The sequence below is a fragment of the Cricetulus griseus genome, chromosome 3, assembly GCF_003668045.3.
Source record: "Cricetulus griseus strain 17A/GY chromosome 3, alternate assembly CriGri-PICRH-1.0, whole genome shotgun sequence".
Taxonomy (NCBI): domain Eukaryota; kingdom Metazoa; phylum Chordata; class Mammalia; order Rodentia; family Cricetidae; genus Cricetulus; species Cricetulus griseus.
Genome location: NC_048596.1, coordinates 269,412,063 through 269,439,109, shown reverse-complemented (window position 1 = coordinate 269,439,109; position 27,047 = coordinate 269,412,063). Strand labels below are relative to the sequence as shown.

At 37.0% G+C, this 27,047-nt stretch overlaps 2 protein-coding genes across 3 annotated transcripts in view; one reads left to right on the top strand and one right to left on the bottom strand.

Moving 5' to 3' along the window:
• Positions 1-27,047, top strand: part of Cenpp (centromere protein P) — a 199,421-nt gene that overhangs the window by 24,373 nt on the left and 148,001 nt on the right. For both annotated transcript variants that reach the window (XM_027409941.2, XM_027409940.2), the window contains exon 5: positions 6,056-6,152. In XM_027409941.2, coding sequence (XP_027265742.1) covers positions 6,056-6,152 — 97 coding nt within the window. The remainder of the gene's footprint in view (positions 1-6,055; positions 6,153-27,047) is intronic.
• On the bottom strand, positions 8,506-25,162 carry Ogn (osteoglycin). Its single transcript, XM_035442968.1, has 6 exons — positions 24,970-25,162; positions 22,312-22,405; positions 17,510-17,668; positions 15,242-15,438; positions 11,191-11,286; positions 8,506-9,457 (listed from the first exon to the last, which is right to left on the bottom strand). Exons 1-6 carry the CDS (start codon positions 25,141-25,143, stop codon positions 9,287-9,289), a joined length of 891 nt encoding a protein of 296 aa, XP_035298859.1. The 5' UTR covers positions 25,144-25,162; the 3' UTR covers positions 8,506-9,286.

Genomic DNA, 27,047 nt, shown 5'->3' with positions numbered 1-27,047 from the left:
CATTCTTGTCAGCCGGAACATCTAGTGGTCTTCCTTGGAACAGCGAACAGAAAAGCTCCAGACCCTTTCTTGGAACAGAAGCAGTTAGCAGTTCCGCTTGGCCAAACCGTATCTAATTACAGGTTACAGGAGGCTCACAGAGCTGGCTTTAAGCCGCAAACTTAAAGGTCATTAAAAGTCTTACAAAGGTGGGCTTTAAGCCGCATAGTTTTGGGCCCACGGCCCCTTACAGTATCCTTCATGCTCCTCATTCGTGGAGGATGCATCCCAAGATTTACAGTGAATGTCAATTTTCTTTTTCCTAGAGCAAGTAAGCAAAACTGGCATTATGATTTATATAAGGATATGTTTGGCATGCTTAAGTTTATAGTAAATTACAAACTGTTTTCCAAGATGATCATACTGTTTTACAACACCAATACTGTATGAGAGTGAATGATAATATTTAAACGAATTAACTACAAACATATAATTAGATTCTTTTCTAGGAGAACATTGTAGAAGATTTCCAAATTTCTTTTTATGCTTTGCTTTGTGCTTAAGAAGGAGACATTTGCAATCATTTTGGTTTTCTGACTACTTTAGTTGAAATTAAAATGTTTTGCAAATGTTTTGGGAAAAATCTGTAACATCTGTTTTACATCTGCTGAAGTTTGGACTTTCTGTAGGAAAAATAGATACATTATAATCAATCCTACAGTGATAAGAGCCCCCACCACACACGCACACACTCTTTCTGTATGTAACTGAATACTATGCATGCCATAATAATGGTAATCTTGATAAGTACAAAGGAACTATACTTTTAAAGTTCTTTTAAAAATTACATTACTGTCATCAGGTTGGTGTTTGTATATGTGTGTACTCTGGTCATTCTAAGATTATTTTTGCTCACTCATCAATCACATGCTGAAGGGTTTGGTTTTTGCTTACTTGGTTAATGTAAAATAGATAAATCTTGTCTCTTTGCTTATAGGCCATACTGAAGAAACTGCTGCCTTTTTTAGGTGTATATCTTTTGGAGAGTAATTTATTTACTCAGAAATGTTTTGTTTTGTTCCTTCCTTCCTTCCTCCCCCACCCCCTCCAGACATAGTTTCTTTGTCCTGGAACTAGCTCTGTAGAGCAGGTTGGCCTCAAACTCACAGAGTTCCACCTGTTTCCTAAGTGCTAGAATTAAAGGTGTGTGTCACCATTACTCAGCAGACAAAATAATTTTTAATTAACAACTGAACAACAACTTTATAAGTTCCCTCTTACGTTTCCACCATGCAGTGACTACTGCCATTCTACTTTGTTTGATCTTCTTTTATGATTTATTTATTCTTTCAAATTTCATTTTACATTTCAACCACAGTTCTCCCTCCAGCCCCTCCTCTCCCCTTCATACACCCCCCCAAAACTCCTAGCAATAGTGGAAAGGGTGCCCTACCCTGTAAGCAGATGAGTGACTAATCCACCTATCATCATAGAGCTTCCATCAGTAATTGTTTGTTTGTTTGTTTTTTTAACTATATCAAGTACCTCATAGAAGTAGAATTATGAAGTATTTGTCTTTTGGGGAGGGACTAGCTTTACTTAGCACAGTAGTTTTTAAAATTTAAATTGGTTTTCACTGATTTATTAGAAAAATAATTCTCTTTTTGGTTTGTTTTTTGTTTTTTTTCGAGACAGGGTTTCTCTGTATTACTTTGGAGGTTGTCCTGGAACTCACTCTGTAGACCAGGCTGGCCTCGAACTCACAGAGATCCACCTGCCTCTGCCTCCCGAATGCTGGGATTAAAGGCGTGTGCCTCATAGGAGGTGTTCAGGCTTGGACACCTCTTTCAGACGACTTTAGGCCTTAGTTATATAGACATAGTTAGGGTGTGACATAGCAGATTATTGTATCTTCTTGTATTTCACCTTTATTATTGTTAATTTTGGATACTTTACACTGTTAAGTATAAAAGGGAATTGTGGGGAGACAGCGTAACCATGCCTCTTAAGGGCTGGCTACAGGTGTGTCCAACCACGCCATCAGGGTGTGATCAAGGTGATGTCAGGGTGACTCGGTAAATGTTTAAAGAGATATGGGGAACGCACATGTAGCTCTTCTCCCTGTTGCTTTGACTTGCTCTGCTTACCTGTTGGTTGGCTAGGAGCACTGTAAGTAAGGCATATTTCCCTAATAAATATACCCGAACCCTATCTGCTTACGTTTTGGTAAATCACTGCTTATACACCTGCCTCAGCCTCCCGAGTGCTGGGATTAAAGGCGTGTGCCACTAACACCTGGCTAGAAAAATAAAAAATTCTTAAGCATGCTGCTTTGATACATATGCACTGTGTAATGTTTAAGTCAAGTTAAATATGTCTTTATCATTTATATTTCTTTACATTAAAAATTCTTACAGCTTTCTGAAATGTGTGGTATATTATGCATAGTCACTCTTGGTATAATATTAAGATATATCCATAGTAGTCTGTGTCAGAAATTCCTTGTTTTAAGGTAGGATTCTGTTTAAATAAATATCACATTTTGGTCTTCCATTCATCTGCCAATGGACATATAGGTCTTGTCTTAGTGAGGGTTCCTATTGCTGTGAAGAGACACCATGCCCATGGCCATTCTTACAAAGCAAAACATTTAATTGGGGCTGGCTTACGGTTTCAGAGGTTTAGCCCATTACCATCATGGCTGGAAGCATGGCAGCAGCGGGCAGAAATGGTGCTGGATAGATTGCTAAGAGTTCTACATCCAGATCCTCATGCAGCAGGAGGTAAACTGGCTTGAGCTTCTGGCTCAAAGCCTACCCCCCTAGTAACATGCTTCCTCCAACAAGACCACACCTCCTAATAGTGTCACTTCCTATGGACCAAGTATTCAAACACGTGAGTCTATGGAAGCCATTCCTAGTCAAACCACCACAGTAGTATTTCTAGAATAATGTTATTTTCAATTAATTAAAAATAATTGATGTCATTATAACATTTTATATGTGTACCTAATGTATTTCGATCATTTTGATCCATGTTACTCTTGTCCCCCTTCCACTCCCATTGGTCCCCCTTCTCTTCCCAACTCACTCCACCTTCTAATTTCATGTCTTTTTGTGTATGTGAATAACACAGTGATGCTTGATAAATGGCAACATTTTAACTCTTTATTGTCTCCCTCATTTGTCAGTAGAATTTGGATTTGCCCTTAAGAAACAAATCTCTATTGTTTGGTAAATATACATGTTCATATCTATATTGCAGGTATTGCCTCAGTCATTCCCATTTTTGATGATTATTTTGAAATTGTGTGTGTGTGTGTGTGTGTGTGTGTGTGTGTGTGTGTGTGTGTGTGTGTGTGTGTGTGTGTGTGTGCCCACAGAGGGCAGAAGAAGCCATGGGATACCCTGAAGCTGAGTTGTGAGCCACCAGATGTAGATGTTGGGAACTGAACTTGGGTCCTCGGAAACAGCAGCAAATATTCTTTTTTTTAATTTAATTTTATTTATTTATTATATATACAACTGTCTGCCTGAATGCCAACAGAAGGCACTAGATCTCATTCAAGGTGGTGTGAGCCACCATGTGGTTGCCGGGAATTAAACTCAGGACCTCTGGAAGAACAGTCACTGCTCTTCACCGCTGAGCCATCTCTCCTGCCCAGCAGCAAATATTCTTAACCACTGAACAATCTCTCCAAACCTGTTAAATAATTTAACCTTTTTATATATGTTGGTGATCAAAATATCTGAAAAATGACCACTGAAAATCTCTTTGAACTGACTCCTACAGCCATGTGGTACTACTTTGTCATGTCTACAAACTGTTTTTTGTAATTTGATATTAAAAGGTTTTCAGGAATTGTAATATATAGGGCCCCTTCTGCTCCATCCATTTATTAAGTTGTTTCTCTGAGGACTTTTAGTGGGGACTAGTTTTAGAGACCAAGATTTGACACATGATGTGTTCATTGCTATTAGAGTGTTTTGTTTCCTGGTTTTTTCAGGAGACAGAACTAGAAAATTTGTGCTTATACTCACACACACACACACACACACAATCATAGGATCTTTTAGATACATATATGAATAAATGTATATATGGACTTGTGAATTCATACCAGTGTTTCTAGTTATATTCCAGTTCATCTTTATACTGCTTTTGTACATGTTCCTGTTTCACATTTACATGTTTCTTCTTCCACAATGAGACTTGGTTCCTAATAATATCAACCTTTGGTCCATGCCTTTAATCCCAGCATTTGGGAGGGAGAGGCAGGTGGATCCCTTGTGAGTTTGAGTCCAGCTTGATCTATAAGACAGTTCTAGGATAGCCAGGGATGTTACACACACACACACACACACACACACACACACACACACAAAGCCATGTCTCAAAAAAGAATAATAATTAATAATCATAATAATTTGCCTGTAATGGTTTTAGCTTCTTTTTTAAATTATTGACTTTAAAGTCTTTATCTGTAGTTTTGAAAGTTTTCTTTTGGATATAGAATTCTTAGTTGACAGTTTGAGCTTTTAGGTTGTTTTCTACCCCTCCTCCAAATACTTTAAGAATATTCATTTATATTAAGGATTTGACATGAAGTCTGTTGTATTTCTTCTCATTGTTCTGTATTAATGAAACTGGTTTATAATTTGATTGTGGTAGTGGTTACTCAACTCTGTTCAATTGACACTATTTATAAAATTTCAAAGAAAGAAGTTTGGTATATCTCAACTTAAAATACAAATATTATAAGGATACTATGCACTGTATCTAAGAATACAATAATGAGTAATCTAGTTTCTGGTTTCACAAATCCTGGTGCCAACATCCTAGCTTTGCAAGACAAGAGACAGGAAGAAACACCTCAAGGTGGTATGTGAGACATAATGAACACTGATTTACTAGCAGGAAGCCTACGAGGGAAAATAAACTTAGCAACACAGAGAGTCCATAAATAGCACTACTCAGGGTTGGGAGTCCATTGGTGGCTAGGTAGCCTGGCAGCATTTATCCTCTCTACATAGTGTTGCTTCACCAAAGTCAAATGGAACTTATCCTTCTCTATAGTATTCCTAGAATCCACTGGTGATGGGCTGGAAAAAAATCATCTGGGGTCTGGTACTCGATGGGCTAAACAAGTGGCACCTCAATCTGCTATGTCACCTCATTCAGTGATGCATATCCTATCCAGTGTTTTGTGATGACTTGGTCCTGCAACCTGCAGGACCAAGAGTACTTGGGCTTTTCACAGTGCTCCTTTTCTGTACTATTTATCACAAAGCCAGATTTTATTGGTTAGATGCCAGAAGTATTGGCATTATTAGCTAGCTTTTGCTCTTTGTATGACTAGCATTCCATTAACAGCTAATCTAGTGTACATGCAGAAAAGCAGTGTTTCTTTACAGATAATGCCAGCTTGCCTAGTTCAGTGTGCTTTGGAGAGGCTAACTTTAATTCTGGCCAGTGGGCCTCCACTGTTTCTTTAGCAGACAGTGTGTTTCAGGGTTAGGGTAGTTGATGCTGATGTTCCACTGTTTTCAGGGATCATGAATGAAGCTTATGAGTGAAATCATAAAATATGGTATTTGATAATGGAAATACCACCAAGAGCTATGGGAGTATAAATTCCTACAGTGTACCACATATAGGGTCTTGCTAGGCCAGAGCTCCACTCTAATGTTATGGTTGGCCTTTCTGGTATCTAGCCCCAGCCTGCTGGTGCCTAGGGTTCTCACTCAAGAACTTGTATGGGATAGAAACTTTGTGCCAGAAAGCACATTGTTTTCTATTTGTCAGGTAAGTTTTCCTGGAGAATGTAGTATTTGAGTGGTTGAAAAGTTGAATAGGTTCAAACATTTGTATAGGGCATTCCAGTCTAAGATAGTAGTTTCTGGCGATTATTAGCAGTCCAAGAACAAACACTTATACAAGTGCAGGGTTCAACATATAGAAGGGCACCAAAGGCAGTTTTAGTGTTAGTATAACAGTGTCAATAGAAAAAATAAGAAACATTAAGTGAACCTATCATTTCATACTACTTATTAATCATAGCACTTTACTTTTACAGAGCAGAAGAAAAAAGAGATTTGCTCATGTTTTTCCGAAGTCTACATTTTTTTGTGGAGTGGTATGAATATCGTAAGAACACATTTAAGCATTTTAAGGTAAAGTCTGAAGATTTTAAATTTAAATATATATAGAAAATGAAGCTGGTGTTAATTTTGTTACTACACTCATAGCCCTCTCTTCCTTCCTCTCACCCTCTCTTCCTCTCTCCCTCTCTCTCTCTCCCTCTCTCCCTCTTTCTCTCTCCCTCTCTCTCTCTCTCTCTCTCTCTCTCTCTCCCCGTCTCTCTCTCCCTCTAGGGTCTCACTAGTTAGCTCTGGATGTTCTGGCACTATGTAGACCAGGCTGGTTTAACCTCACAGACATCTGCCTGGCTCTGCCTCCTGAATGCTGGGATTAAAGGCATGCCCTACACACTTGCTTCAAATTTCAAAAGATAGAAAATATTATCATTGGTTTAATAAATTAGTAATTATTTGTAATAAATGGGTGAGAAACGTCTGTATAAATCAATGGATAATTGATATTGTGGACTTTTATTATTTTGACTATTCATTATAATCTAATTTATTTGAAAATTTTATTTTTGAAAATTCAGCCTTTCAGGGGTACATAAAATACAAGAATAAATGCTAGTAAATAATATATAGTACCAGTTGTAGTGGTGCATGCCCACACTCACAAGGCAGAAGCAGGAAGTTTGGTATGAGTTTGAGGCCAACTTGGTCAATGTAGTGAGTTCCAGGCCAGCCAAGGCTATGTACACCATGTCACAAGCAGCCTATTATACATTGCCACAAAGCAATATAGCTATAACTTCTATGCCAGACTATTTTAAGATGCTGGATTCTTGCACATCTTGAATATAAATATTCTGATTTTTATAAAGTAATGGTTTTAAGTCTGATGGAATATACTTGTTTATGGGCATAAGCAAAAGTTGTTTGGTTATATTCTAATCCCTCAGGTCCTACTTATTTCCATGGCATTGTCATTAACAGCTGTGAGCCACACAAAAACCTCTGAATGAATCAGCATAGTCTTTCAGAAGCCTAACTGATGGCTACTATTTTACAGACTAGTACTAATTCACCTGTATTTGGGATTCATTTCTCTTTTATTATTATTAAACCCATTCTCTCCAATTGAGTTAGTAAAATCTGTCAGGCATAAGGCTTTCTCCAGAATGAAAGATGGACAGTTCCCATACTACAGTCCCTCAAGGAATTCTCATGACCAACTTGTGTAAGAAAGCATTCATTTGGAGTCTTGCTTACATTTCAGAAGGTCAGTCTGTTACCATCATGGCAGGGAGCATGGCAACAGGCAAACAGTGATGGTGCTGGAGCAGTAGATGGGAGTTCACATCTGGTGCAGGCCTTGAGGGAGGCTTTTGAAACCTCAGCTGTCACCCCCAGTGACGCTCCTCCTCCAAGAAGGCCACACCTCCTAATCCTTCTTAAAACAGTTTCACTTCCTTTCACTACACACTCAAATAATGAGCCACTTACTTTTATTTGAGCCACTACATATGTCTTTTGTGGGGTTTTTTTTTTTGTATATTTTTACAGTATTTGTAAGGCGTGAATAATTTTTAGAATATCTCATTTTCGTCTTTGGTGTATGTGTGAGTGTTTCGCTGCACATCTGTGAGTATACTGCATTTGTGCATTGCAGTAGAGTCCAGAAGGAGTTGGGTATTGGCTTCCTTTGAACTGGAGTTGTTGGTGCTAGAACTAAATTTGGGTCATTTGTAAGAGCAATAGGTTCTCTTAACTTCTGAACCGTATCGTGTTATTTTCCTTGGTTCATTTTGGATCTTATTTTTTATTTTTCAATATAAGTGTGTGTAACAAAGATATAAGCTACCTCTGTTCAAGTGCTCTTAACCTCAAAATCCAAATTCTTTAAGTAAATTCTATAATTTATAATTTTTAGCAATGTTCTTTCCTAAATTTTATCTAAATCATTGGCTTTAACTTTGAAAAAATTACAATTATGGTATTTTCTCATTGAATTGTATTACAAAAAGAATATAGAAAGTTGGGGATATAGTCCAGTGGTCCTATCTAGCATGCATTAGGCACTGTGTTCAGTTCCCAGAACAAAACACACCCCCAAAATACCAAACAAATTGTGTTTGGTACTTTTATATATAAAAGATGGATATTTCTAAAACATTGATAATTTTGTGTTCAACTTCAAAGTAATATGTGGACTAATAATTGTGAGTGGGCTACATACCTTCTTCTGAAGTTAATTTAGGAACTTGAATCTGCATTGTTATCACTATTAGACCGAAGGTCAGGTTTTCTCTGTTACATGCATCTGGGAATCATGTTGGTTGAGAAGGGGTGCTCGTGGGCTGGATTGTTAATATTCAGTTTGTTTGGGTGAGCGGGTATACAGCTGATAGTCTACAACAGCACAACAGAATAGACTTTGTTTACATTTCTTATATTTGAACACATTTATTGATTAAATCATTCTTATACTGTGAAAAGTTTACATTTATTTCATATTTGAGAATCTTTAGAGGGAAGGAACTATATATTCTCTGAGGAATGGGTAGAATTTTGATTTTTTTCTTACTAAGTTTTTTTAAGTAATTTTCTAGAGACTGTGTGACCACAAAGCAGAAGATTAACTTTTCTAAATTGTTTCTATACCAAAGAGTAAGTTTTACTTTATCTGGAAAATTTTGCCTACATGTGGCTACCCTTTTCTTAGGCTAAGTGAGAAATACAGTAAAATAGCTGCCTTAACAGAAAGAAAGTTTCTGCTTTTTGGAGAATGTGGATGAATCATGAAGTCAATGGAAGGTCACTTGAACACTTGGATTTTCACAGTTTTTTGGAACATCTGCCTTAAATGCCTTTGAGATACAGTAAATGTTAAGAAAGACAGTTGAAAGTTTCTTGGAATTCTCTTACTTCGTTAGTCATGGGAATGGTGTATCTCATGCAAGTGTTTGTATAAAAGCATGCTATTTAGATGGCAGTCTAGTGTAAACTACAAGGGGTTTTTAGTGCTGTTTAGTTTCACATCATTTTGTTTTGAACCAAGAGATTCGATCTGGATTATTTTGTAGTTACATATAAGAATTTTGGACATCTTTGTTTAAACATAAAATTCTATCATAGTGAGATAAAATGATAATCTTAAACTAATATTTATGTTTCTTTAGATGTTAGGTACACGTACTTTAGACTATAAACTTCATTGATGGTGTTTAAAAGTATGATCCTATAGGTAATCTTTTTAAGCAAATAAAACTGTTTGGATGCTTTCCCAGAGCAATTGGATTGCCCTCCAGGCGAATCTCCTCAATACGGTCCCGAATGTAATGAGTGTCATTAGCCTTGCAGAATGTATCATCTGTAATTGAAGATATGCTGTTAAACTGAAAAATAAAAGGAAAAATACTCAGAAATCCAAAATTAACCCTTTATACATTATACAATAGGACCACACAGTATATCCTGCTTAAAATGTGATCTTTTTAAAAATAATTTTTAAAAAACTAGTTCACAGTGATGATACCCCCTCTTGCAACCTGAACATATTTTAAACTGTACAGTGTTGTTTTAGAATAACAGTCTAGTCATTATTACTCCAAGTTGCAGCTGTTCAATCCTGTTTGCAATGTAAATAGAAACATGCAAGCTAGAAAAAGTATCCTATTCCAACTTGTTGACTCAAAAATGGTACTGTGTGTTTAAATATCCCTTAAAGAGTTGGAAAGGAGTAAGTTGAGATTCTTGTGATGCTGAGATATTAACTTCTACTCCTTTTCATTGTTCTCCACTTAATTCCCACAAGTTAAAACGTCTCCAAAAGCACATATCCACCACTGATTGGAGAAAGAAGCATAAATCAGAAATTGGAGTTCACTATTTGGGGAAAGAAACATAAATCAGTGGTCTTCCAGTCTGTGTTCAGAATAACTAGGAGATGCATAACACTTGTGTCAGTTGCTGGCAGATTACCCAGGTTGGCTAGCCTCCATTATTCTCTGTCTCTGGCCCTTCCCCCTACTTCCACCACACTACAGAAAGCTCAAGAGCAATCCTGGGTCCTGGAAGCCAGCAAGGATTTTAGCATAAAGAAATTGAACTTGGAATGTCTTGGATAATAGGAGTGTCTTTAATTGTTTATGATTTCCCTCTTTCAGAATTTTGAGTTATAATAATGTGGTAACTCATAGTGAGCACTCTAGAAAACTGAAATATAGGACAAGACAAAACAAGCACATGCTTTGTACTGTACCTGCAGTGGGAACAGTGTTGTCAGAGTGAATTGTGGACTTATAGGGTCTCTAGAGACTTAGCAGTATCAGAATTGAATTTTAGAATACTTAGCTGGTGTTGGAGAATTGGTTAGTATTTAGAAAACACCACACATTATGTGTTCCAAGTAGTGTCAGAGCAAAGACGCTCAACTCTCTTGAATTTGGCTTGTTAAAACAGACCACACAATTCCTACCACTGTGGTTATGGTTCCTGTGTGTGTCTCAGTTCTGCTTGGTTATCTAGTGTGCCTGTTGTTTTCTTCATTGTCCTCACGGTGGTCACCATCAAGGGAATCCCCTCTTCTGAGGATGGCATAACAAACAAACACACAAAATACCACATAGGCATCCCAGCCTTTGTGATCATGCTTTTTAGTTTTGCCTCCAACATGTACACAAATCTAAGACTTCCAGTTATATAGACAGTGACAGTGACTGCCTGGTGCCCACACCTTCCTCACTCCAATCAGTTTCAGCTGAGAAATAAGGAGCTGAAGAATACCATGAATAAAATTGAAAATGCAAATGCTCAGTGATAGGATGAACACCTTTCCTGCTCTGTGCAAGGCCTTGTATTCAGTTCTCAGCATTAACTTGGAACCACAGCAGACTGACTAGGAAATGTATGACTAAAGATGTGTTCTGCTTAAGAGCAGACTTTATACTTCCTAGACTGCTCTATTTAGTGTCCTCTGGATTGGACCTGCAATTCTTATTTAAGCATTAAATGATCGAACTGCTTTAGTGATGTAACCATAATTGACATGTAAATGGCTTTCTTGATGAGTAATAAAAATGGCCCCATAGTTAACTAAAGCTAGGTATTATGCAAAGAACAGTTATACCTGTAGGTGAATTACACGTAGACTTTCTGGTAAATTAGGAGGCACAGATTCCAGATCATTATGGTCCAAATAGAGGAAAGAGAGCTTATTCAGTTTCTATAAAGAAAACAATAAATGTCACTGAGGTCTATGCGTTCTTCACATTATTCAAATAATGTATACTTTTAAAATAATATTGATGTAAGAACATTTCAATAGTATCAATATTGGAGTGGCAGTTTGTTGTTGTTTTAATTGTTACTGGTTTTGGGGCCTCGTAAGTACTGTCTTTGTTTTTTAAGACATTTAATATCTAATAAAGCTCTATTGAATATTCCATATTTCTCTGACCATTCATCTCATCCCCTAATACTCAGCCCTTGATATTTGTCTAGGGAGCAGCCGTGTGTAAGATCAATGGTTGAATCCTTCAAGTTCTTTGAGAGAACTGACCTTTCCATAGAAGTTTTATGTATTTCTAAAAAATGGCTACTCCTAAGAGATGGTGCTTAGCAGGATGCTGCTTTTCCAAAGTAATTTGTCAAACATGTAATTTAACATGACATGTGTTTTCCCATGGGGGTTTATGTTGGAATATTCTTTATAATTAGTAACTTACTACTGTTATATGATTGTATGCTATGATTTCAGAATGATTTCTTTTGACATTACTCCTAATGTGTATAAGCATCCTGTGCTACCATGTCACGTTTTATTTGGGGGTGTGTGGTTCTCACCATGTATCTTAAACTACCCTGAGATTTCCCGTCCTACTCCTTCAGCTTCCCAAATGTTGGGATTACATCTACTATACACTATAACTAGATGTTACAGTTTATGATATCTTTATTCAAATAACACCGGCCAAGCATAAGCCAGAGCGTGCCCAGAGGCAGCAAGCTAGGGAGGCCAGAAAGAAGGGCTCCCACGTGTCTGCCACCCCCTTAGGAACTCCCCACGGATCATCCTGAACCTCCCCTGACCATGCCCTGACAGGTGTGGTCAAGCACACCTGTAGCTAGCTCTTAGAAGCGTGGTTTCGGTGTCTCCCTACAATGCACCACTTGTTTATTCTTTCCTATGCTATTATTTCAATCTCTTTTTTTCAATTAAAAAAAAATGTGTGTGTGTCTGTGTGCGCGCGCATGTTCATGGGCATAAGCCATAGTGAACATATAGGAAGAGAACAACTCATAGCCATTGGTTTTCTGCCTCCTTGTTTGACCTGGGGATCGAACTCAGATTGTCAAGCCTGATATCAAGCACCCTTATCTCCTGATCCACCTCCCTACCCCTCAATTCTTTTTTTAAACATTCTACCCTTATAACACATGGACACCAACTATCTTTCCAGGATGGCTTTTATATGAATTACAGTAATCTGATTTTACTAATGGTTATTATGCTGCTAAGGCATTAAATAAAGTAGACAATTTTATCATTTTATGCCAACTTGCCCAATATCCCTTTTGTAAAATCCAAAATATTTAAACCTTCTTTCTTTCTTCCTTCCTCCCTTTCTTTTTCTTTCTTCCTCCTTTCTTCCTTTCTTTCTTTTCCTCCCCCTTTCTTCCTTTCTTTTCCTCCCCCCTTCCTTCCTTCTTCCTTTTTCTGAAATGGTCATGGTCATCCTACCTTACTCAGACTGGCCTTCACCTACTGGTCTTAAGCAGTCCTCATATCTAACCTTTCCAAGTAGTTTGACTACAAGGAGTTGCACTATGTCCTGCTCTAAAACATTCTGTGACCTGCTAGTTTGATTCAAAGACTCCCCTACTTCATTTCTTTATATTACAAAATTTAATTTTGAAAAGTGTGTGTGTGTGTGTGTGTGTGTGTGTGTGTGTGTGTGTGTATGTATGTATGTATGGGCACGTACATGCAGAGGTCAGGGGACTACTCTGGGGAGTCATTTCTCCCCTTCCAGGTTGTTGAGTCAGGCTCTTCTTATTTCTGCTGCTGAACAACAGGGCTAGGTGATCCATGAACTTCTATCAATTTGCTTGTTTCTTCCTCCCATCTCACCATAAAAGTTAAAAGATTAGAGAAGTATGATATGGAACTTGGGTGTTTAGGCTTTGCTAGTGCCTTTCCATGCTGAAGCACCTAACTAGCTCACAAGGTTTGTTTTTTTGTTGTTGTTTTAGAAAATGAGTCTGGTCTGGTCTGGTTTGGTTTGTGTGTTGAGACATGGTCTTATGGTGTTGGCCATATTGACCTTTAACTTAAAGTCCTCCTGCCTTAGCCTTATGGGCTGGAATTACAGGTATGTACCACTATATACATCTTTACATCTGCTTTGTAAAGTCAGCAAAGACCCCTTAGTTTCTGAATCCCTTATTTAAAAAACGAAACCACCAACATTGCTTATGATATCAACAGTAAATCAATCTTTCAGGTATTTTTTAATAGTATAAAATCAGCTTTTTCTCCAAATGTCTTTGTATTTACATTTACAAATACTTCCTGAATCCAATTCTAATCGACAGAAAAGTGTGAAGCCTTCATAATACTAAAAATGTAACTACCTAGGTCACCCTGACTCACAAAGGTTTCATTGATTCAGCCTTCTTTTCAAGACTTTCTAGTTGAGTAGCATTATCTTACACTACAAAGGGTATAGGTGAGTGTGCAAAAGAATCTTCCTTGCCCCTTTTAGTGGTTTGCTTCTTTAGATCATCTTGTCATGTTCTGAAAATGCCTAACCATACACATTATACAGTTTTGTGTAACTATATCAGCTGTAAATTTTTTTCAATAAAAATACCATAAGGACAAAAACAGAAGCAAAACTAACAAAATCCCATAATGTTGAAAGGTTACCTTAAATATAAATTAAAATAATTTTAAAACAGACAGTTGTGAATATATGATACATTTGTGTGATTACATAAACTAACATAAATGAGAATTTGATAAGTTTATATTCTTAGGAATTCTCTTGTGATATTGTCTAAACTGGTCTTAAACTTCAGGCTCTCCTGTCTGAGGCTCCTGGGTAGTTGCACTTTCAAGTGTGTGAGATCCTGTCTCTTTTTTGTTGTTGTTATTTTTATGTTTGAGACAGTGCCTCACTATACAGCCCTGGCTGACTGGAACCTGCTGTATAACCACCCTACCCTCAAAGGCACAAAGACCCTCCTTCCTCCATCATGTCCACTATACCTCACATCTTGCCTTTGAATTTAGTTGTTTTCTACTAACAGTAGCTTGAGCATCTCACGTTTCTGCCTGAGGTTACCTCCTCTGTCTTCCTAGGGTAGAGATCGATTATACCATAGCTATGGAAGTACTGGACTGGGGTGATAGCATTTAATCAGTTTCATAAAACATTTCCATTCTTTGGAATTACCAGATATGTTCTTTGAGGAACACTGTTATATTATCTAGTAAAGTAAAATATAAAGATACCAACTATTTCTGCTGAATAGGAACAATACAATTTTTTTAAACAATGAGCTAATAATATTTACTTTTAAATATAAAAATATTCATTTGTCATTAATAGAAGACACCCATTTCTATGTCTTTGTATGATATATGTATGGTATACATGTTTTACTTATTTGATTTTGTTTGGTGCTGTGGTTGAATTTAAGGCCTCAAGCATACCAAGCATTCTTTCTACCACTGAGTTAATGCTCACACACACACACACACACACTAACCCAATTCCTTTGTGGAATATAAGTCTTTTAGTTCCAATCTGAAAATATGTCCTGGATAAATGCCAGCTATAGCTCTCTTTGCTTCTTATTTTGGTGCGTAGAAATATACCTCAAAAGTAGTAAAGGAAGAGAATGGGGAAAAAAACACTAGCACCAATTTAAAAATATTATCACTGGCTTAATGAGATGCCTCATCTGTTAACATACTTGCTGGCAAGCTTGATAACGTGAGTAAGTTCCACATGGTGTAACTTGATGGCTAGGACCCACACAGTGGAAGGAAAGAGCCAGCTTCCACAAGTTATCCTTGACCTCTTCATGTGTCCACCCACAATAAATAAATATAATAAAAACTTACAATATAATCACTAATGTTGTGTTTGATCATGCAATGGAATACTTACTTTGAATGTGTTTGCTTTAATACTCTTGATTTTGTTGTGTTTAGCATTAAGTAAGGTAAGCTTTGGAGGAAGAACTGGAAGCCTTAGTAGTTGGTTTTCAGCAAGTGTAAGTTCTTCTAACAGAGACAGTTTTGAAAAAGTACTATCTTCTATATCTTCTATCAAATTTCCCGTAAAATCAAGTCTTCTTAAGTTAGCTTGACAGAAGTAAATACAAATAGAATGTTAAAATCTCATTGTGTGAACTGGAGAAAAGCATTTCACAGATCACTCAAGGCCCTAAGTTTCTGTTCAGAGCCCAGGATAGTATTTGCAGTTAGTAACTCAGTCAAGTTCATCTTGCAGTGTTGGTAATCTAACCTACAGCCTGGTACTGGAATTCCAGCTGTACTTTCGTGGGCTGCTGGAGATTGAACCTGGGGCTTCGTTCTACCACTGAGCTCCAGTCATAAACCCATAAGTAATGTTTTGTTGAACATTGAGTGTTTCTGTGCCTAACAATGATGCCTTTTCTTACTGTGGTCTTAGAATGTATGATTCAGAAGGAATCTTAAAGTTCATAGTATTTCTACCCTTCCCTGAATTTGTAATGCACTAACATATCAAAGGAAATTTTTGCTGCATATAATAGGGAGAAACTGTGGTTAATTGGATTTAATCATGTAATTTCAAAAATTTTTGCCAGCATGTTTTATTATAACTGTGAGTATGTTGTATTAATTTGTCTCTGCCTTCTTAACAATAACAAAGACAAAAATGTTCCCTGATTTGTTAACATGGTGCAGACTGAGATATAGAGACATGCTCATTCTTTTGTCTTTCTCTCTCTCCCCTCAGCTGGGGGTGGCGTAGCTGAGATATTTAGGATATAGTTTCTTTTCATTCATAGTAGCTGTTTTCCAAAAAGTTGCTGCAATGCTGAACTAGTGAATACAGAACCATTGCTCCTGGGAAAGTTCCAGAGGAAGGTGCTTATGGGCTTCTGCTCACTCATTTTTGACAACCAATTAATATGAACCTTGCTTTATATGTATTTTTGTTTAAAGACAATTTAATTACTCTTTGGATTCATGAACATTGGTATAACTCACACTTATGTAACATTTATCTAAACTTGTATTTCCTGCATAGGCTCATCATTGCTGCCTGCATTTAGAAATACTAGGTGGCACTTCAGCACTATACTTGTTGCTATTTCAACTAACATTTTCAATATAAAGCAAAAAAATGTGAAAAACAAAATACTAGATGCTACATTTTATGACAACTGAAAGTAGAGCATTGCCTTGTTATACCTTAGCTAAAAATACATATTTTGAATAACTCAGTTTTGTTGTTCTGTGAATTTCTGCTCATAATCATAAATGCACTGGAAATTGAACCCATGGCTTCATATGTGTTAGGCAGGTGCTCTAGCACTGAACTACACATCCAGAAAAGTGAATTTGCTAATATGGGATCTACAAAATATAGAGAGGCCCAACTGTCCTTCAGTCTGCAACTTAGACTTATTAGTGATGGCATGAATCCAATTAGGCTTAATCTCATAAATGTAGAGTTGAAAGAGCTGGGTATGTGGCACAGTTGCAGAAAGCAGTTGCCTGTTTTTGCTGGGGAAGGGGGCAAATCTTGGACTCAATTACTGCACTCCCAATAATAAAATGTAGTAAAGCCATATGATTCTTGGCTGTGGTTTTCTTCAGGAACACTTGATGACCTAGGAATCTAGAAAACTGGCAAGCAATGAGTAGTCTGGGACTGGGGCTTGGTGTTGCAGAAAAGGGAATTAGTAGCATGCTGACCACAGCACCTTAGTTCAGTGAACGCTGGTTAGGAAGCCCAAAAGCTGATTGCTAATGGTCTGGTGAAGAGTTAAACACCACTGTTTTAGAATTGATTCCGTTGAATTATGTAGAAAGTGTGGTTGCTTTTCATGGTAATGAGTACAGTTTGGGATTAGTATTTTAAAAAGTTGTTCTGCAGATACTTTCAAAGATTTTTATTTATTTATGTGTACATGTGCTTGTCTGTGTGTGGGGAAGTGCAGGTGTGAGTGCAGGTGTCTATGGAGTCCAGACAATGGTATCAGATCCCCTGGAGCTGGAGTTGCAGGTAGTTATGAGACACCTGATAGGGTTCTGGGCATCAAACTGAAAGAGCAGCAAACTCTTAAACACTGAGCCATTTCTCCAGCATCATTTCCAGATAGATTAATAGGTAGCAAGTGAAAAACACATAGAAATTTGTGCTTTTATATTTTAAACTTACGCATATCTGCAAAATCTTTGGCGGTCAGCTTTTTAATTTTGTTGAATCGTGCATAAAGATAAGCTGATTCCTTTGGCAATGGTGGTACAGCATCAATGTCAACTTCTTCACAGTAGACAGAGCCACTTAAACAGACACACAGCAGGCATGTGGGCATTTCTAAATTAGGAGACAAAGTCATAGACATAAACTAATTTGAAAATATTTGTCATCTGATGGTAAAATTATTGTTATAATGAACACTGTGATTTGAAAAGGTACTTTACAGAATCATTGGTATATCAGGAAAGATAGTTGTGGCAACCAACAACCTGTATTGTTCTTATTGTATGTGTGTGTATGCATATTACAGTAGGTTCGTGGAGCTCAGAGGACAACCTGCAAGAGACAGTTTTCTCCTTCTACCATGTGGATTGAACTTAGGTTGTCGGGCTTGGCAGCAACAAATGCCTTTACCTACTGAGCCATCTGGCTGGCCCCTGTTGTTATTTTCTGTCCTTTGCCCATGGTTATGTAATTGCTGACCTTATGGAAGACTACAGTTCCTCATTTGAATGTGAATAAAAAAGGAATCTACAGTGCAGAATTTAAGGATTGATTTAACAAGTTTGATGTGTTGGAAACATTTTTCAAATAGATGACAGTAGTTAATAGCTTTAGAAATCCCAAGTAAACCAGGCTGTGGTGGTGCACACCTTTAATCCCAGCACTTGAGAGGCAGAGGCAGGTGGATCTCTGTGAGTTTGAGGCTAGCCTGATCAACAAAGTGAGTTCCAGGATTGCCAGGGCTGCCCAGAGAAACCCTGTCATAGAAAAAAAAAAAAAATCCCAAGTGAAAGGAACAGACCCTGAACTTGAAAATCAGTCGTTGCTGGAGTGTTATGATCCTACCTCCAAGTCTCACTTGGAGTGTGTTCACTTGGGCTCCTATTCAGATGCCTAGAGTACTTCCTTGGTTGGTCTTCCCCTCTCCACTTCTCTTATCCCCCTTACTCTCCCACCCCCATTCCTTGTATCTTTTATTGTTTGAAAAGTACAGGGCTTTTTCTCTAGGGTTGACAGTAATGTGTACATGGATCTAGCTGACCCTGGACTGTAAACATGACTTAAAATAAATCTTTTCTCTCTGGTATTTGTCCTAGTGATGAAAAAGCTAGGAGTCTTTTTAATTCTAGCCATTCAGATAATATATGTTGTGTAGTATCTTAATTGTTTCAATTTGCATATTCCTAGAAATTATGTGATTTCCACAAAGTGTCTATTATATGTTTTTTCCTTTTTCTGTTAGGTTTTTTTATTATTGAATTGTAAACATATATTCTTTTTAAAGAATTTATTTATTTATTTATTTATTTATTTATTACGTATATAACATTCTGCCTCCATGTATGCTTGCAGCCCAGAAGAGGGCACCAGATCTCATTACAGATGGTTGTGAGCCACCATGTGGTTGCTGGGAATTAAACTCAGGACCTCTGGAAGAGCAGCCAGTACTCTTAACCACTGAGCCATCTCTCCAGCCCCCATAAACATATATTCTAACTATAACTTATTTCTGAGATTTACAGTTTAAGTGTTTTGCCCAGTTGTAACTTGTCTGTTTTCTTGCCAGTATATTTGAAATACAAATGTTTAAAATTTTAGTCAACAATTTATGCCACTATAGTTTATGTATTTCTGTTGTATTTAAGAAATATTTGCGAACCACTCTAATAGTCAGCTTTCTTTGCTATGACAAAATACCTGAGATAATCAAATTTAAAGGTGGAACTTTTGGGCTTGGTTTAAGAGGTTTTAGACCATGATCAGTTGGCTTCATTGACATTGGGCCATAGCATACACAATAAATAAATGTAAATCTAAAACTTGCCATCATCAGCTTCCGGGCTCCAGCCTCAGCTTGGGTTCAGGTCCTGGAGGCGGGGAAGGGGTGTCAGTGTAAGGAAAACTTGTGACCACCAAGTGGATTGCACTCCAGTGGCTTGAGCTGTCTTTATTTATACTTTATTTATACCGAGTTTTTCTTACTAGGGTTACATGAACAGCTTTATTATTGGCTCCTATTTTTGATTTTTAAGAAATACATCATATTTTAAGGAATACACCATAATCATGAAAGGGACACCATTGTCCCCCTTTATACTTCCCCAAATATACCTTTCCAACCTTTTTATAGCCTTATTCTAGACAGAGAGCTCAGCATTTTAACTAAATACCAAGCCAGACACATCCTGCTCTTGCAACACTTATGTCAGCTGACAGCTGCATGTGGTTACAGAGTTAAAAAGTAATAGACATGGACACAATGCTTTAAGAACAACAGTATTCAAACCCAAACAATTCATTCATGTCTGCAAGTTATGTTTTTATATAGTTCCCTTTTTCTACAAGAAGGTCCCATATTACAATCTCTCTGTAAAAGGCAAACTTTGACAAAACACTCTCTTTCCCATCTCATTATACCATATTCCTTCTACCAAAGTAAGCTCCTGTGTATGGGATGGGTCTATCCGTCCCCACATTTTGCATTGTATTTTTTCCTCTTGGAGCATATCAGATCCTACCAATGATTCCATGCTTGGTTTCCAGGGAACTTACTCTCAACAGTTGGCGCTATGTGAATTCCTGAGGGGTTCCCCCCCCCTTCTGTGTATGCATGCCTTACTCTACTTTCCAAAATTGTGAAACATGCATAGTTAATGTTCCAAGTATTGTTTTCTTGTATTACCTGTCTCTATTGAGTCAGAAAAGTTCCCAGGATTAGGAGTTGTATTTAGTAATTCAAGATAAGAGATTTGAGAAACATTAACCCCCTTTTGAATGTTAGGGTGAACTAATCGAGACAGAACATGATTTTCAGGGAAAATTACTTATATTACATGTGTAACTGACAAAGTAAAACTAAAAACCATCCAAAGAATTAATATAGTGAGAGAGCAAAGAGCCTGCAAGCTCCACAAATTTTGCAAATTCCTATGTTGTCCTTGCCAAGTAAGAGTCTGTTTCCACAGGTGCCTTACCCAAAGGAAACCCATATGCTGGTCCAAGACTAGACTGCATGGCTCCCAACAATGAGCTGGGACCAAACCTTAAATACATGAGCTTTTAGGAAGATGTTTAAGATTGAAAACTTAGCAGTCATTACAGTGTTATCCTTTGTTTGTTCTAGAACTTATTAAAAGAAATCTGAACATTTTGACTTTTTAAATATTCATTTTGTTGTATATGTATGGATGTTTTACTTGTATGCATGTATGTGTACCACATGTGTGCTTAGTGTCTAAAAAGTCAGAGAGGACTTCAGACCTCTCTGGGCACTGAAATTACAGACATTTGCAAGCCACTATGTGGGCACTAGCAATTGAACCTGGGTCTTGTGGAAGAGCCACTTGTGCTCTTAACCACTGAGCCATCTCTCCAGACCCTTGAGTTAACTTAAATATGATATCAGGAATAGGCAAGATTCTTTATTCTGTTGGTGCATTCAGTATGACTTTTGGAAAAGTTTACATTTTCTTCATTGAATTACCTACACACTGTCAGCAACCACTTGGCCATATGATAAAAGCTTGTTTATATATGTTGATATGTTATTTTAATCTTGTCCTTGTATTTATTTATTTGGGTGGTGCATGCCATTATATGCTTATAGAGGTCAGAGAACAACTAGGAGGAGTTTCCTTCGCTAGTATCCTCAACTTGTTAAACATGATATGTTTGATCTGGCACTATTTAGTGTTTCCACAGCTATTTTTCATTTTTCCTTAAAATATCTGTAAGTATTTTAGAATCTACTTTCCTAGCATTTTCAAAAGTTTGGTAATTTTGGTGGGGTTGTCTATATTTTCTGAATTTAGAGATTAATGATGTCTTCACGATATTGAGTCATCCTGTGAAAGACAAGCATGTCTTTCCAATTATTCAAGTCTATTTTTGCTAAAATATTTGCCATATTTTAGGATGTGTTCTGGTTTCATTTTAATTTTACTGTAGCAAGATAGGAATTGGTATTGGTGGGTTTTTTCATGGTTTCATGTGAAACCAGGTTATGTTACTTAACAAGAATAAATCAAACATAAGAACTATGAAGTATGGCTTGTAGTTTATTATTTTACAGTAATTTTCTTGTTATTTCAATTGAAACAGACATTGTAGTTATGTAGTCATGTTCTTTCTCTTTTGTATTTTTCTTGCTTGCTTGCTGCTTTTTAAAATACAATTCTTTGAATTTAGGGACTCATATAAACACTCTACCAGCACATCCCTAGCTTCTGTGAGTCTATTGAAAATAATAATTAATTGTATTATATTGGTTATAAGTCTCTTGGTTGTATTTGAAAAATAATCTTTAGTTCTTTTCTTGAATTGATATGTTTTTGAGGCAAGGCTTGAAATAAAGTCTTTGCTAGCCTGAAACTTGCTGTGTAATCAGGATGACTTAGAACTCATTGAGATCTGTCTGCCTTTGCCTCCCAAGTCCTGGGATTAATAAAGGTGTGTGTTATCATGAAAGGCTTTTGAATTGATTTTTTGTGGGGGCAGAAACATGTTATCTAAAGGATAAGTTTAGACAAAGTACTGGATGTTCTTGAATGTTCTAGTCCACAGTTTTCACTCATAGTATAAAATGGTAGATGATGAGCACTTTCCATATAACTATAATGACTTTAGCATTGAAGATGAAAATTTCAGTTTATATATCTTGAGACAACTTTTGATTACCTCATGGAATAAAATTTCTTTGTAAGTATTTTTAAGAGACACTTTTCTAAAATACTAAATGATTGATTGTTCATACTTACCATCATTTTCTTTCTTGGTGGATAATGATGGTACAGCCTCATCTTTTTGTAACTGAAGACTTTTCTCATCAGGAATTATCACAGTCTCCTTTTCCTATTATACAGTTAGAAGTTTGTTATCAGGTATAATAAGACAAGAGTCTGACTGTAAACTAGAAGGATCACAAATATTTTTCATAGTCATAGTTAGAGGTATTTCATCAAGATTTTGTTTTATGTATATATTGTGTATATATAAGTATGTGTATATATGGGTTTTTTTTTATGTGTGTGTGTGTGTGATACATATTTAACAAAGAACAACTTGTAGAAGTCAGTTCTGTCCACCATGTGAGCCAGGGGTTCTCTGGCTGAAAGAGACTTTACTATGTGCCAAACTATCTCAGCACTATGTTGAGATTTTATACATAATTTCATTTCATTATTCATTAAATTATGATGTAAATACTTGAGGTAGGATATGCATTCCTGAGTAAAAGAATCAGCCTTTTAAAAAATTGTTTCCATTGGCTGAACTCAGTATTTGATAAATATTTAATATATTGAATTTCTAAATGTTAGCTTAGGAATGAAAGTTGTTCTAATGTGGAACTATTCCTTATAGTTCTTTATGTGAACTAATTTCCTCTTGTCAATGTCTGTCCTTCTGAGCAGTACGCTGTGGATTGTAAAGTACCGAGTAATGTCTTTCATGACCTGGATGCCTTCCTGCCTTGGCCTTAGGATGGGTCCTGTTATTCTAGCCTCTTCACCTGATCAAGCCACTGGCTTAGGCTTGTTAACACTGTAACTGCAGGCTGTCATTTCACCCCTGTCCTCTTTTCAGAGAATGTGTTTTCTGCCAGTAGACTATAATTTATTGTATGGGGAACCGTTTACTCTACCTCCCCCACCCCTTGCTCTGTGTTAACTCAGTAGACTCCTGACCTTGCCCTTAGCCCCCATTTTCCCATCTGTGTGCTGTCTGAACATCACTCTTCCCATTGAGATCTCCACCTCACACAAATATTGGTCCACACATTATATTGATGGAAAACTGCTTAAAGCTCCATGTAGTTAAGCAGAAAGCATTAAGGTTCAAGGAATTTTGAAAGTATTCTACAGTTGGTTGATAGACTCAGATCATTCCAGTAAGAAAATAGACTATAAACTTTTTTGTTTGATTTTTAATTTGAAGCTGTTGCTAGAGATACCTGTCTATTTTGTCTTAATCATAGGTAGAAATAATACCAGCATCTTAACTCATTCCTTTAGAAAAAAGAAACTGTGGCCTTAACATTTGCTTATTCTGAGTTAAAAGGGGAAAAAGCGTTTGGACTGGTTAGTCTTAAAATCTTCGCTATCTGATTTGCAATAAAAAGAACTTTTAAAGTAATGAATATTATTATGTATCTGACTCTAATTTTCCAGTGTATGTGTGCATCACACACAGTGGGCAGCATATAGTTTTATGCTATATTAACTTTCTCTTCCCCCAGTACTTCTTTATGCCCCCCCCCCCCAAAAAAAAAAGTAACAGCTTTGCTCTGAAGGTTTGATGTGAGTGATTATGGTATAAAAGCCAGAACTCAGGAACATGTCATTACAGATCTTTGATATAAATTGGTAGAGTGATTAAATGTGATGAAAAATGAATTCCCGGCCGACCTGACCTCTGCTGAGGAGCCCTCATCCAGTGGCTGATGGAAGCAGAACCAGACACCCACAGCTATACACTGAACTGAACTCTGGAACCCAGTTGCAGAGAGGGAGGAATGAAGATCAAAGGGGTCGGGACCAGGCTGGTGAATCCCACAGAAACAGCTGGCCTGAACAAGGGGGAGCTCATGGACCACAGACTACTGTCTGGGAGGCCAGCACAGGACTGATCCAGACCCCTGAACATGGATGTCAATGAGTAGACCTCGGCACTCTATGGGGCCTCTGGTAGTGGATTAGTATTTTTCCCTGGTGTAAGAAGGGACTTTGAGAGCCCATCCCACGTGAAGGGATGCTCTCTCGGCTTGAACACATGAGGGAGGGCCTAGGCCTGGCCCAGGATGATGTTGTAGAATTGGGGGAGCCCCCATGGAGGGCTCTACCCTGCCTGGGGAGCAGGGGGGAGGGGACTAGTGAGGAGTTGTGGGGGGAGAAGAGGGAGAGGGAGAAGGGATTGACATGTGAAGCAAGCTTGTTCCTAATTTGAACTAATAAAATTTTTTTTAAAAAATGAATCCCCATAATAAGTAGTTTTTCATTTGTTGGTACTCTGTGTAATTGGCATGCATAACCAGTAAGTATTCTTGTATTTTCTTCCTTGGACTGTATTTTTCTGAGTTCTATAACCATAAGCTGATAATTTATCTTCTCTTAATTTATCTTTGAGGCACTATAACATACAACTATAGGATATTACGTAGCATTTTTTAACATAAATTACAGCTATCAGAGATTATCTTGAAGTCTAATGTCTTTAAGTTTAATTTCTCTAGGTACTTTTTGTTTACCATTTGGTACTACTTATTAGTTCAGGAATCATGCATATTTGAAAAATATAATTACATTAAATCTTAAAATGACTTTCCCCTCCTTACCTTATCAAACATTGAAATTAAGAGAAAAACATGCATTTAAATGGGTATCGTTTTAGTATATAAATTTAAAGTAGAAATAAAATACCTTCATATTTTTTCCATGCAGGTATTTATCTTCATAGTCCTGGCTAAATTTGGCTTCTTCAAAATTATCTATTCCATACTCATAGTTAATGTGTGAGTCCATCAGAGTTTGTGGTGCTGGCTGTGTCAGAGGCAGGAACAGTAGCAGGAGAAGTGTAGAACGCACAGTCTTCATTTCAGCAAACGCAAGGTGACTGGAAGTTTGTAAACTAGTGACCTGATGACTGTGGAACAAACTCTTTCTCCCCTGGAAATAGGAATGCAGACTATCGAAGCAATATTTAAAGCTTGGAGGATATTTTGGCACACTGTATGCAGTAAGGGCCAGAGAACAACTATTTAACCCTTAGTGGTCCTCAATTAGATACTAACAGTTTTTTATGTACCAGTGAAGATTCTGAAAAATTCAGAAAGTGGTTTTATTTCTTAACCTATGAAAAATTTAAGAACTGTTGCTAAGTTTACTAACAATTGGATGCCTCCAATAGGAGTACATGTGTGCAATCAAAGTCTTCTTGGGATACCTGCAGTATAAATGGTTAATACAAAGATCCATGATCCTGTGTCATGTGGACTTAAGAATATCATATTTCAATGTTGCAGCTTTAAAGGAACTCTTGATTCATATGGATGTAAAAAAAAAAAAGCAGTTCTTAGAAAAGGATTAAAACAAACCTTAAGTTTAACTTCATAAAAAGTAGGCAATAGCACTTTTAAGTGATGTATAATATAGGAAAAAACATATAATTTCTCTAGTTTTATAGATTTAACAGGTTATCACTAGTTTTAGTAAATAATCTTGCCTTTTTTTTATAATCTTGCCTTTTTAAGCTTAAACTATGAAAAGTACAACAATACCACTGCAGACTAGGGTAATTTAAAACTTTAAGGGAGGAACTTTGGAGAATGTACTGGAAAGATTTTTTTTGAGGCTCACCAGTGAATTTTAACTGCTGAGTACACGTTTCAGACAATTTAAAAACTACAGTCAGAATCACTTAGAGATGCTGATGCTGCGGTAGAGATGCCAGTTTTGTCAAATATCCAGTGGTTAAATTTCAAAATAAAATGGGTTTGTAACTTTTTCTGCTTCCAGTTCTTATCTATATCCATGTTAAAGTTATAAAATGATATATGAAAGTATCGTTGAAAATTAATTGTTCAGAGAAAATGAAACTTACACTACAGATGACTTTACATTTGTTAAGAGTTTCAGAATCACTCTTTAACAGGCAGTATTTAGATTACTATGTGAAAAACAATCCTACCGTAGTCACTGGTTGAAGTCCTGTGTGGTTTTCCTCAATAGGTGCTCATGCCCTGTGCATTAGTCCCACGTGGGAGGGTGAAGGAGCAAAGCTGGGGAATGGTTCCAAACTGCTGAATAAAGTTTCAGGGCCCAGCAACTTAAGTTCCATGTGGTGGAATTCAACAGCAGATTCCATGTGGTGGGTGTCTTTGCCAGCATTCCTTCTCCGGGGTGAAATGCAGGGTGTTACAAAGGACATTGTTCTGAAGATGTTGGAACCGCGGCACCAGAGTAGCTGCAACACACTGGAGTCTGGATCTCTTTTACCTTGTATATTAAGCACTAATCTTTTAATGAATATTAGTTTATAAAAAGGACATATTCTTTAAATCATGTTCTTATTTTTGTGCTTTTATTTTATTTTTGTGCTTTTCTGGTATATAAAACACTACTTTTTCTTTTTGAATGAAATACCAAACCAAACATAGTCTTCATTGTTAATTTAATGATAATTAAGAATTTTGTTCCCACACTATAACTAGTACATTAGAAATTTAATGTAAAGTTTGTTTTAACCCATATTAGTTTGAAGTTTTAGGCTTTAGTTTTTAATTCTTTTATTTTAGTTCATAAGAGTGGGTAAATAGCCAGGCATAGTGGCATACACCTTTACTACCAACAGCATTTGAGAGGCAGGCAGCTGGGTATTTGTGAGTCTACAAAGTTAGTAGTACCCTGTGTTCTGTACTGAGTTCCACAGTCCAGGACATCCAGAGTTACATAGTGAGACCCTTCTTGAAAACAAACAAACAAAAGAAGAGTGTGAAACA

Excerpts from the sequence above, each read along its gene's own strand:
- Ogn (XM_035442968.1), bottom strand. The coding sequence starts at position 25,143 with ATGAAGACTGTGCGTTCTACACTTCTCCTGCTACTGTTCCTGCCTCTG. Across the intron at positions 17,669-22,311 it reads CACCAAGAAAGAAAATGATG|AAATGCCCACATGCCTGCTG; the intron begins GTAAGTATGAAC and ends CTCCTAATTTAG. Across the intron at positions 9,458-11,190 it reads TACGTGTAATTCACCTACAG|TTTAACAGCATATCTTCAAT; the intron begins GTATAACTGTTC and ends TTTATTTTTCAG.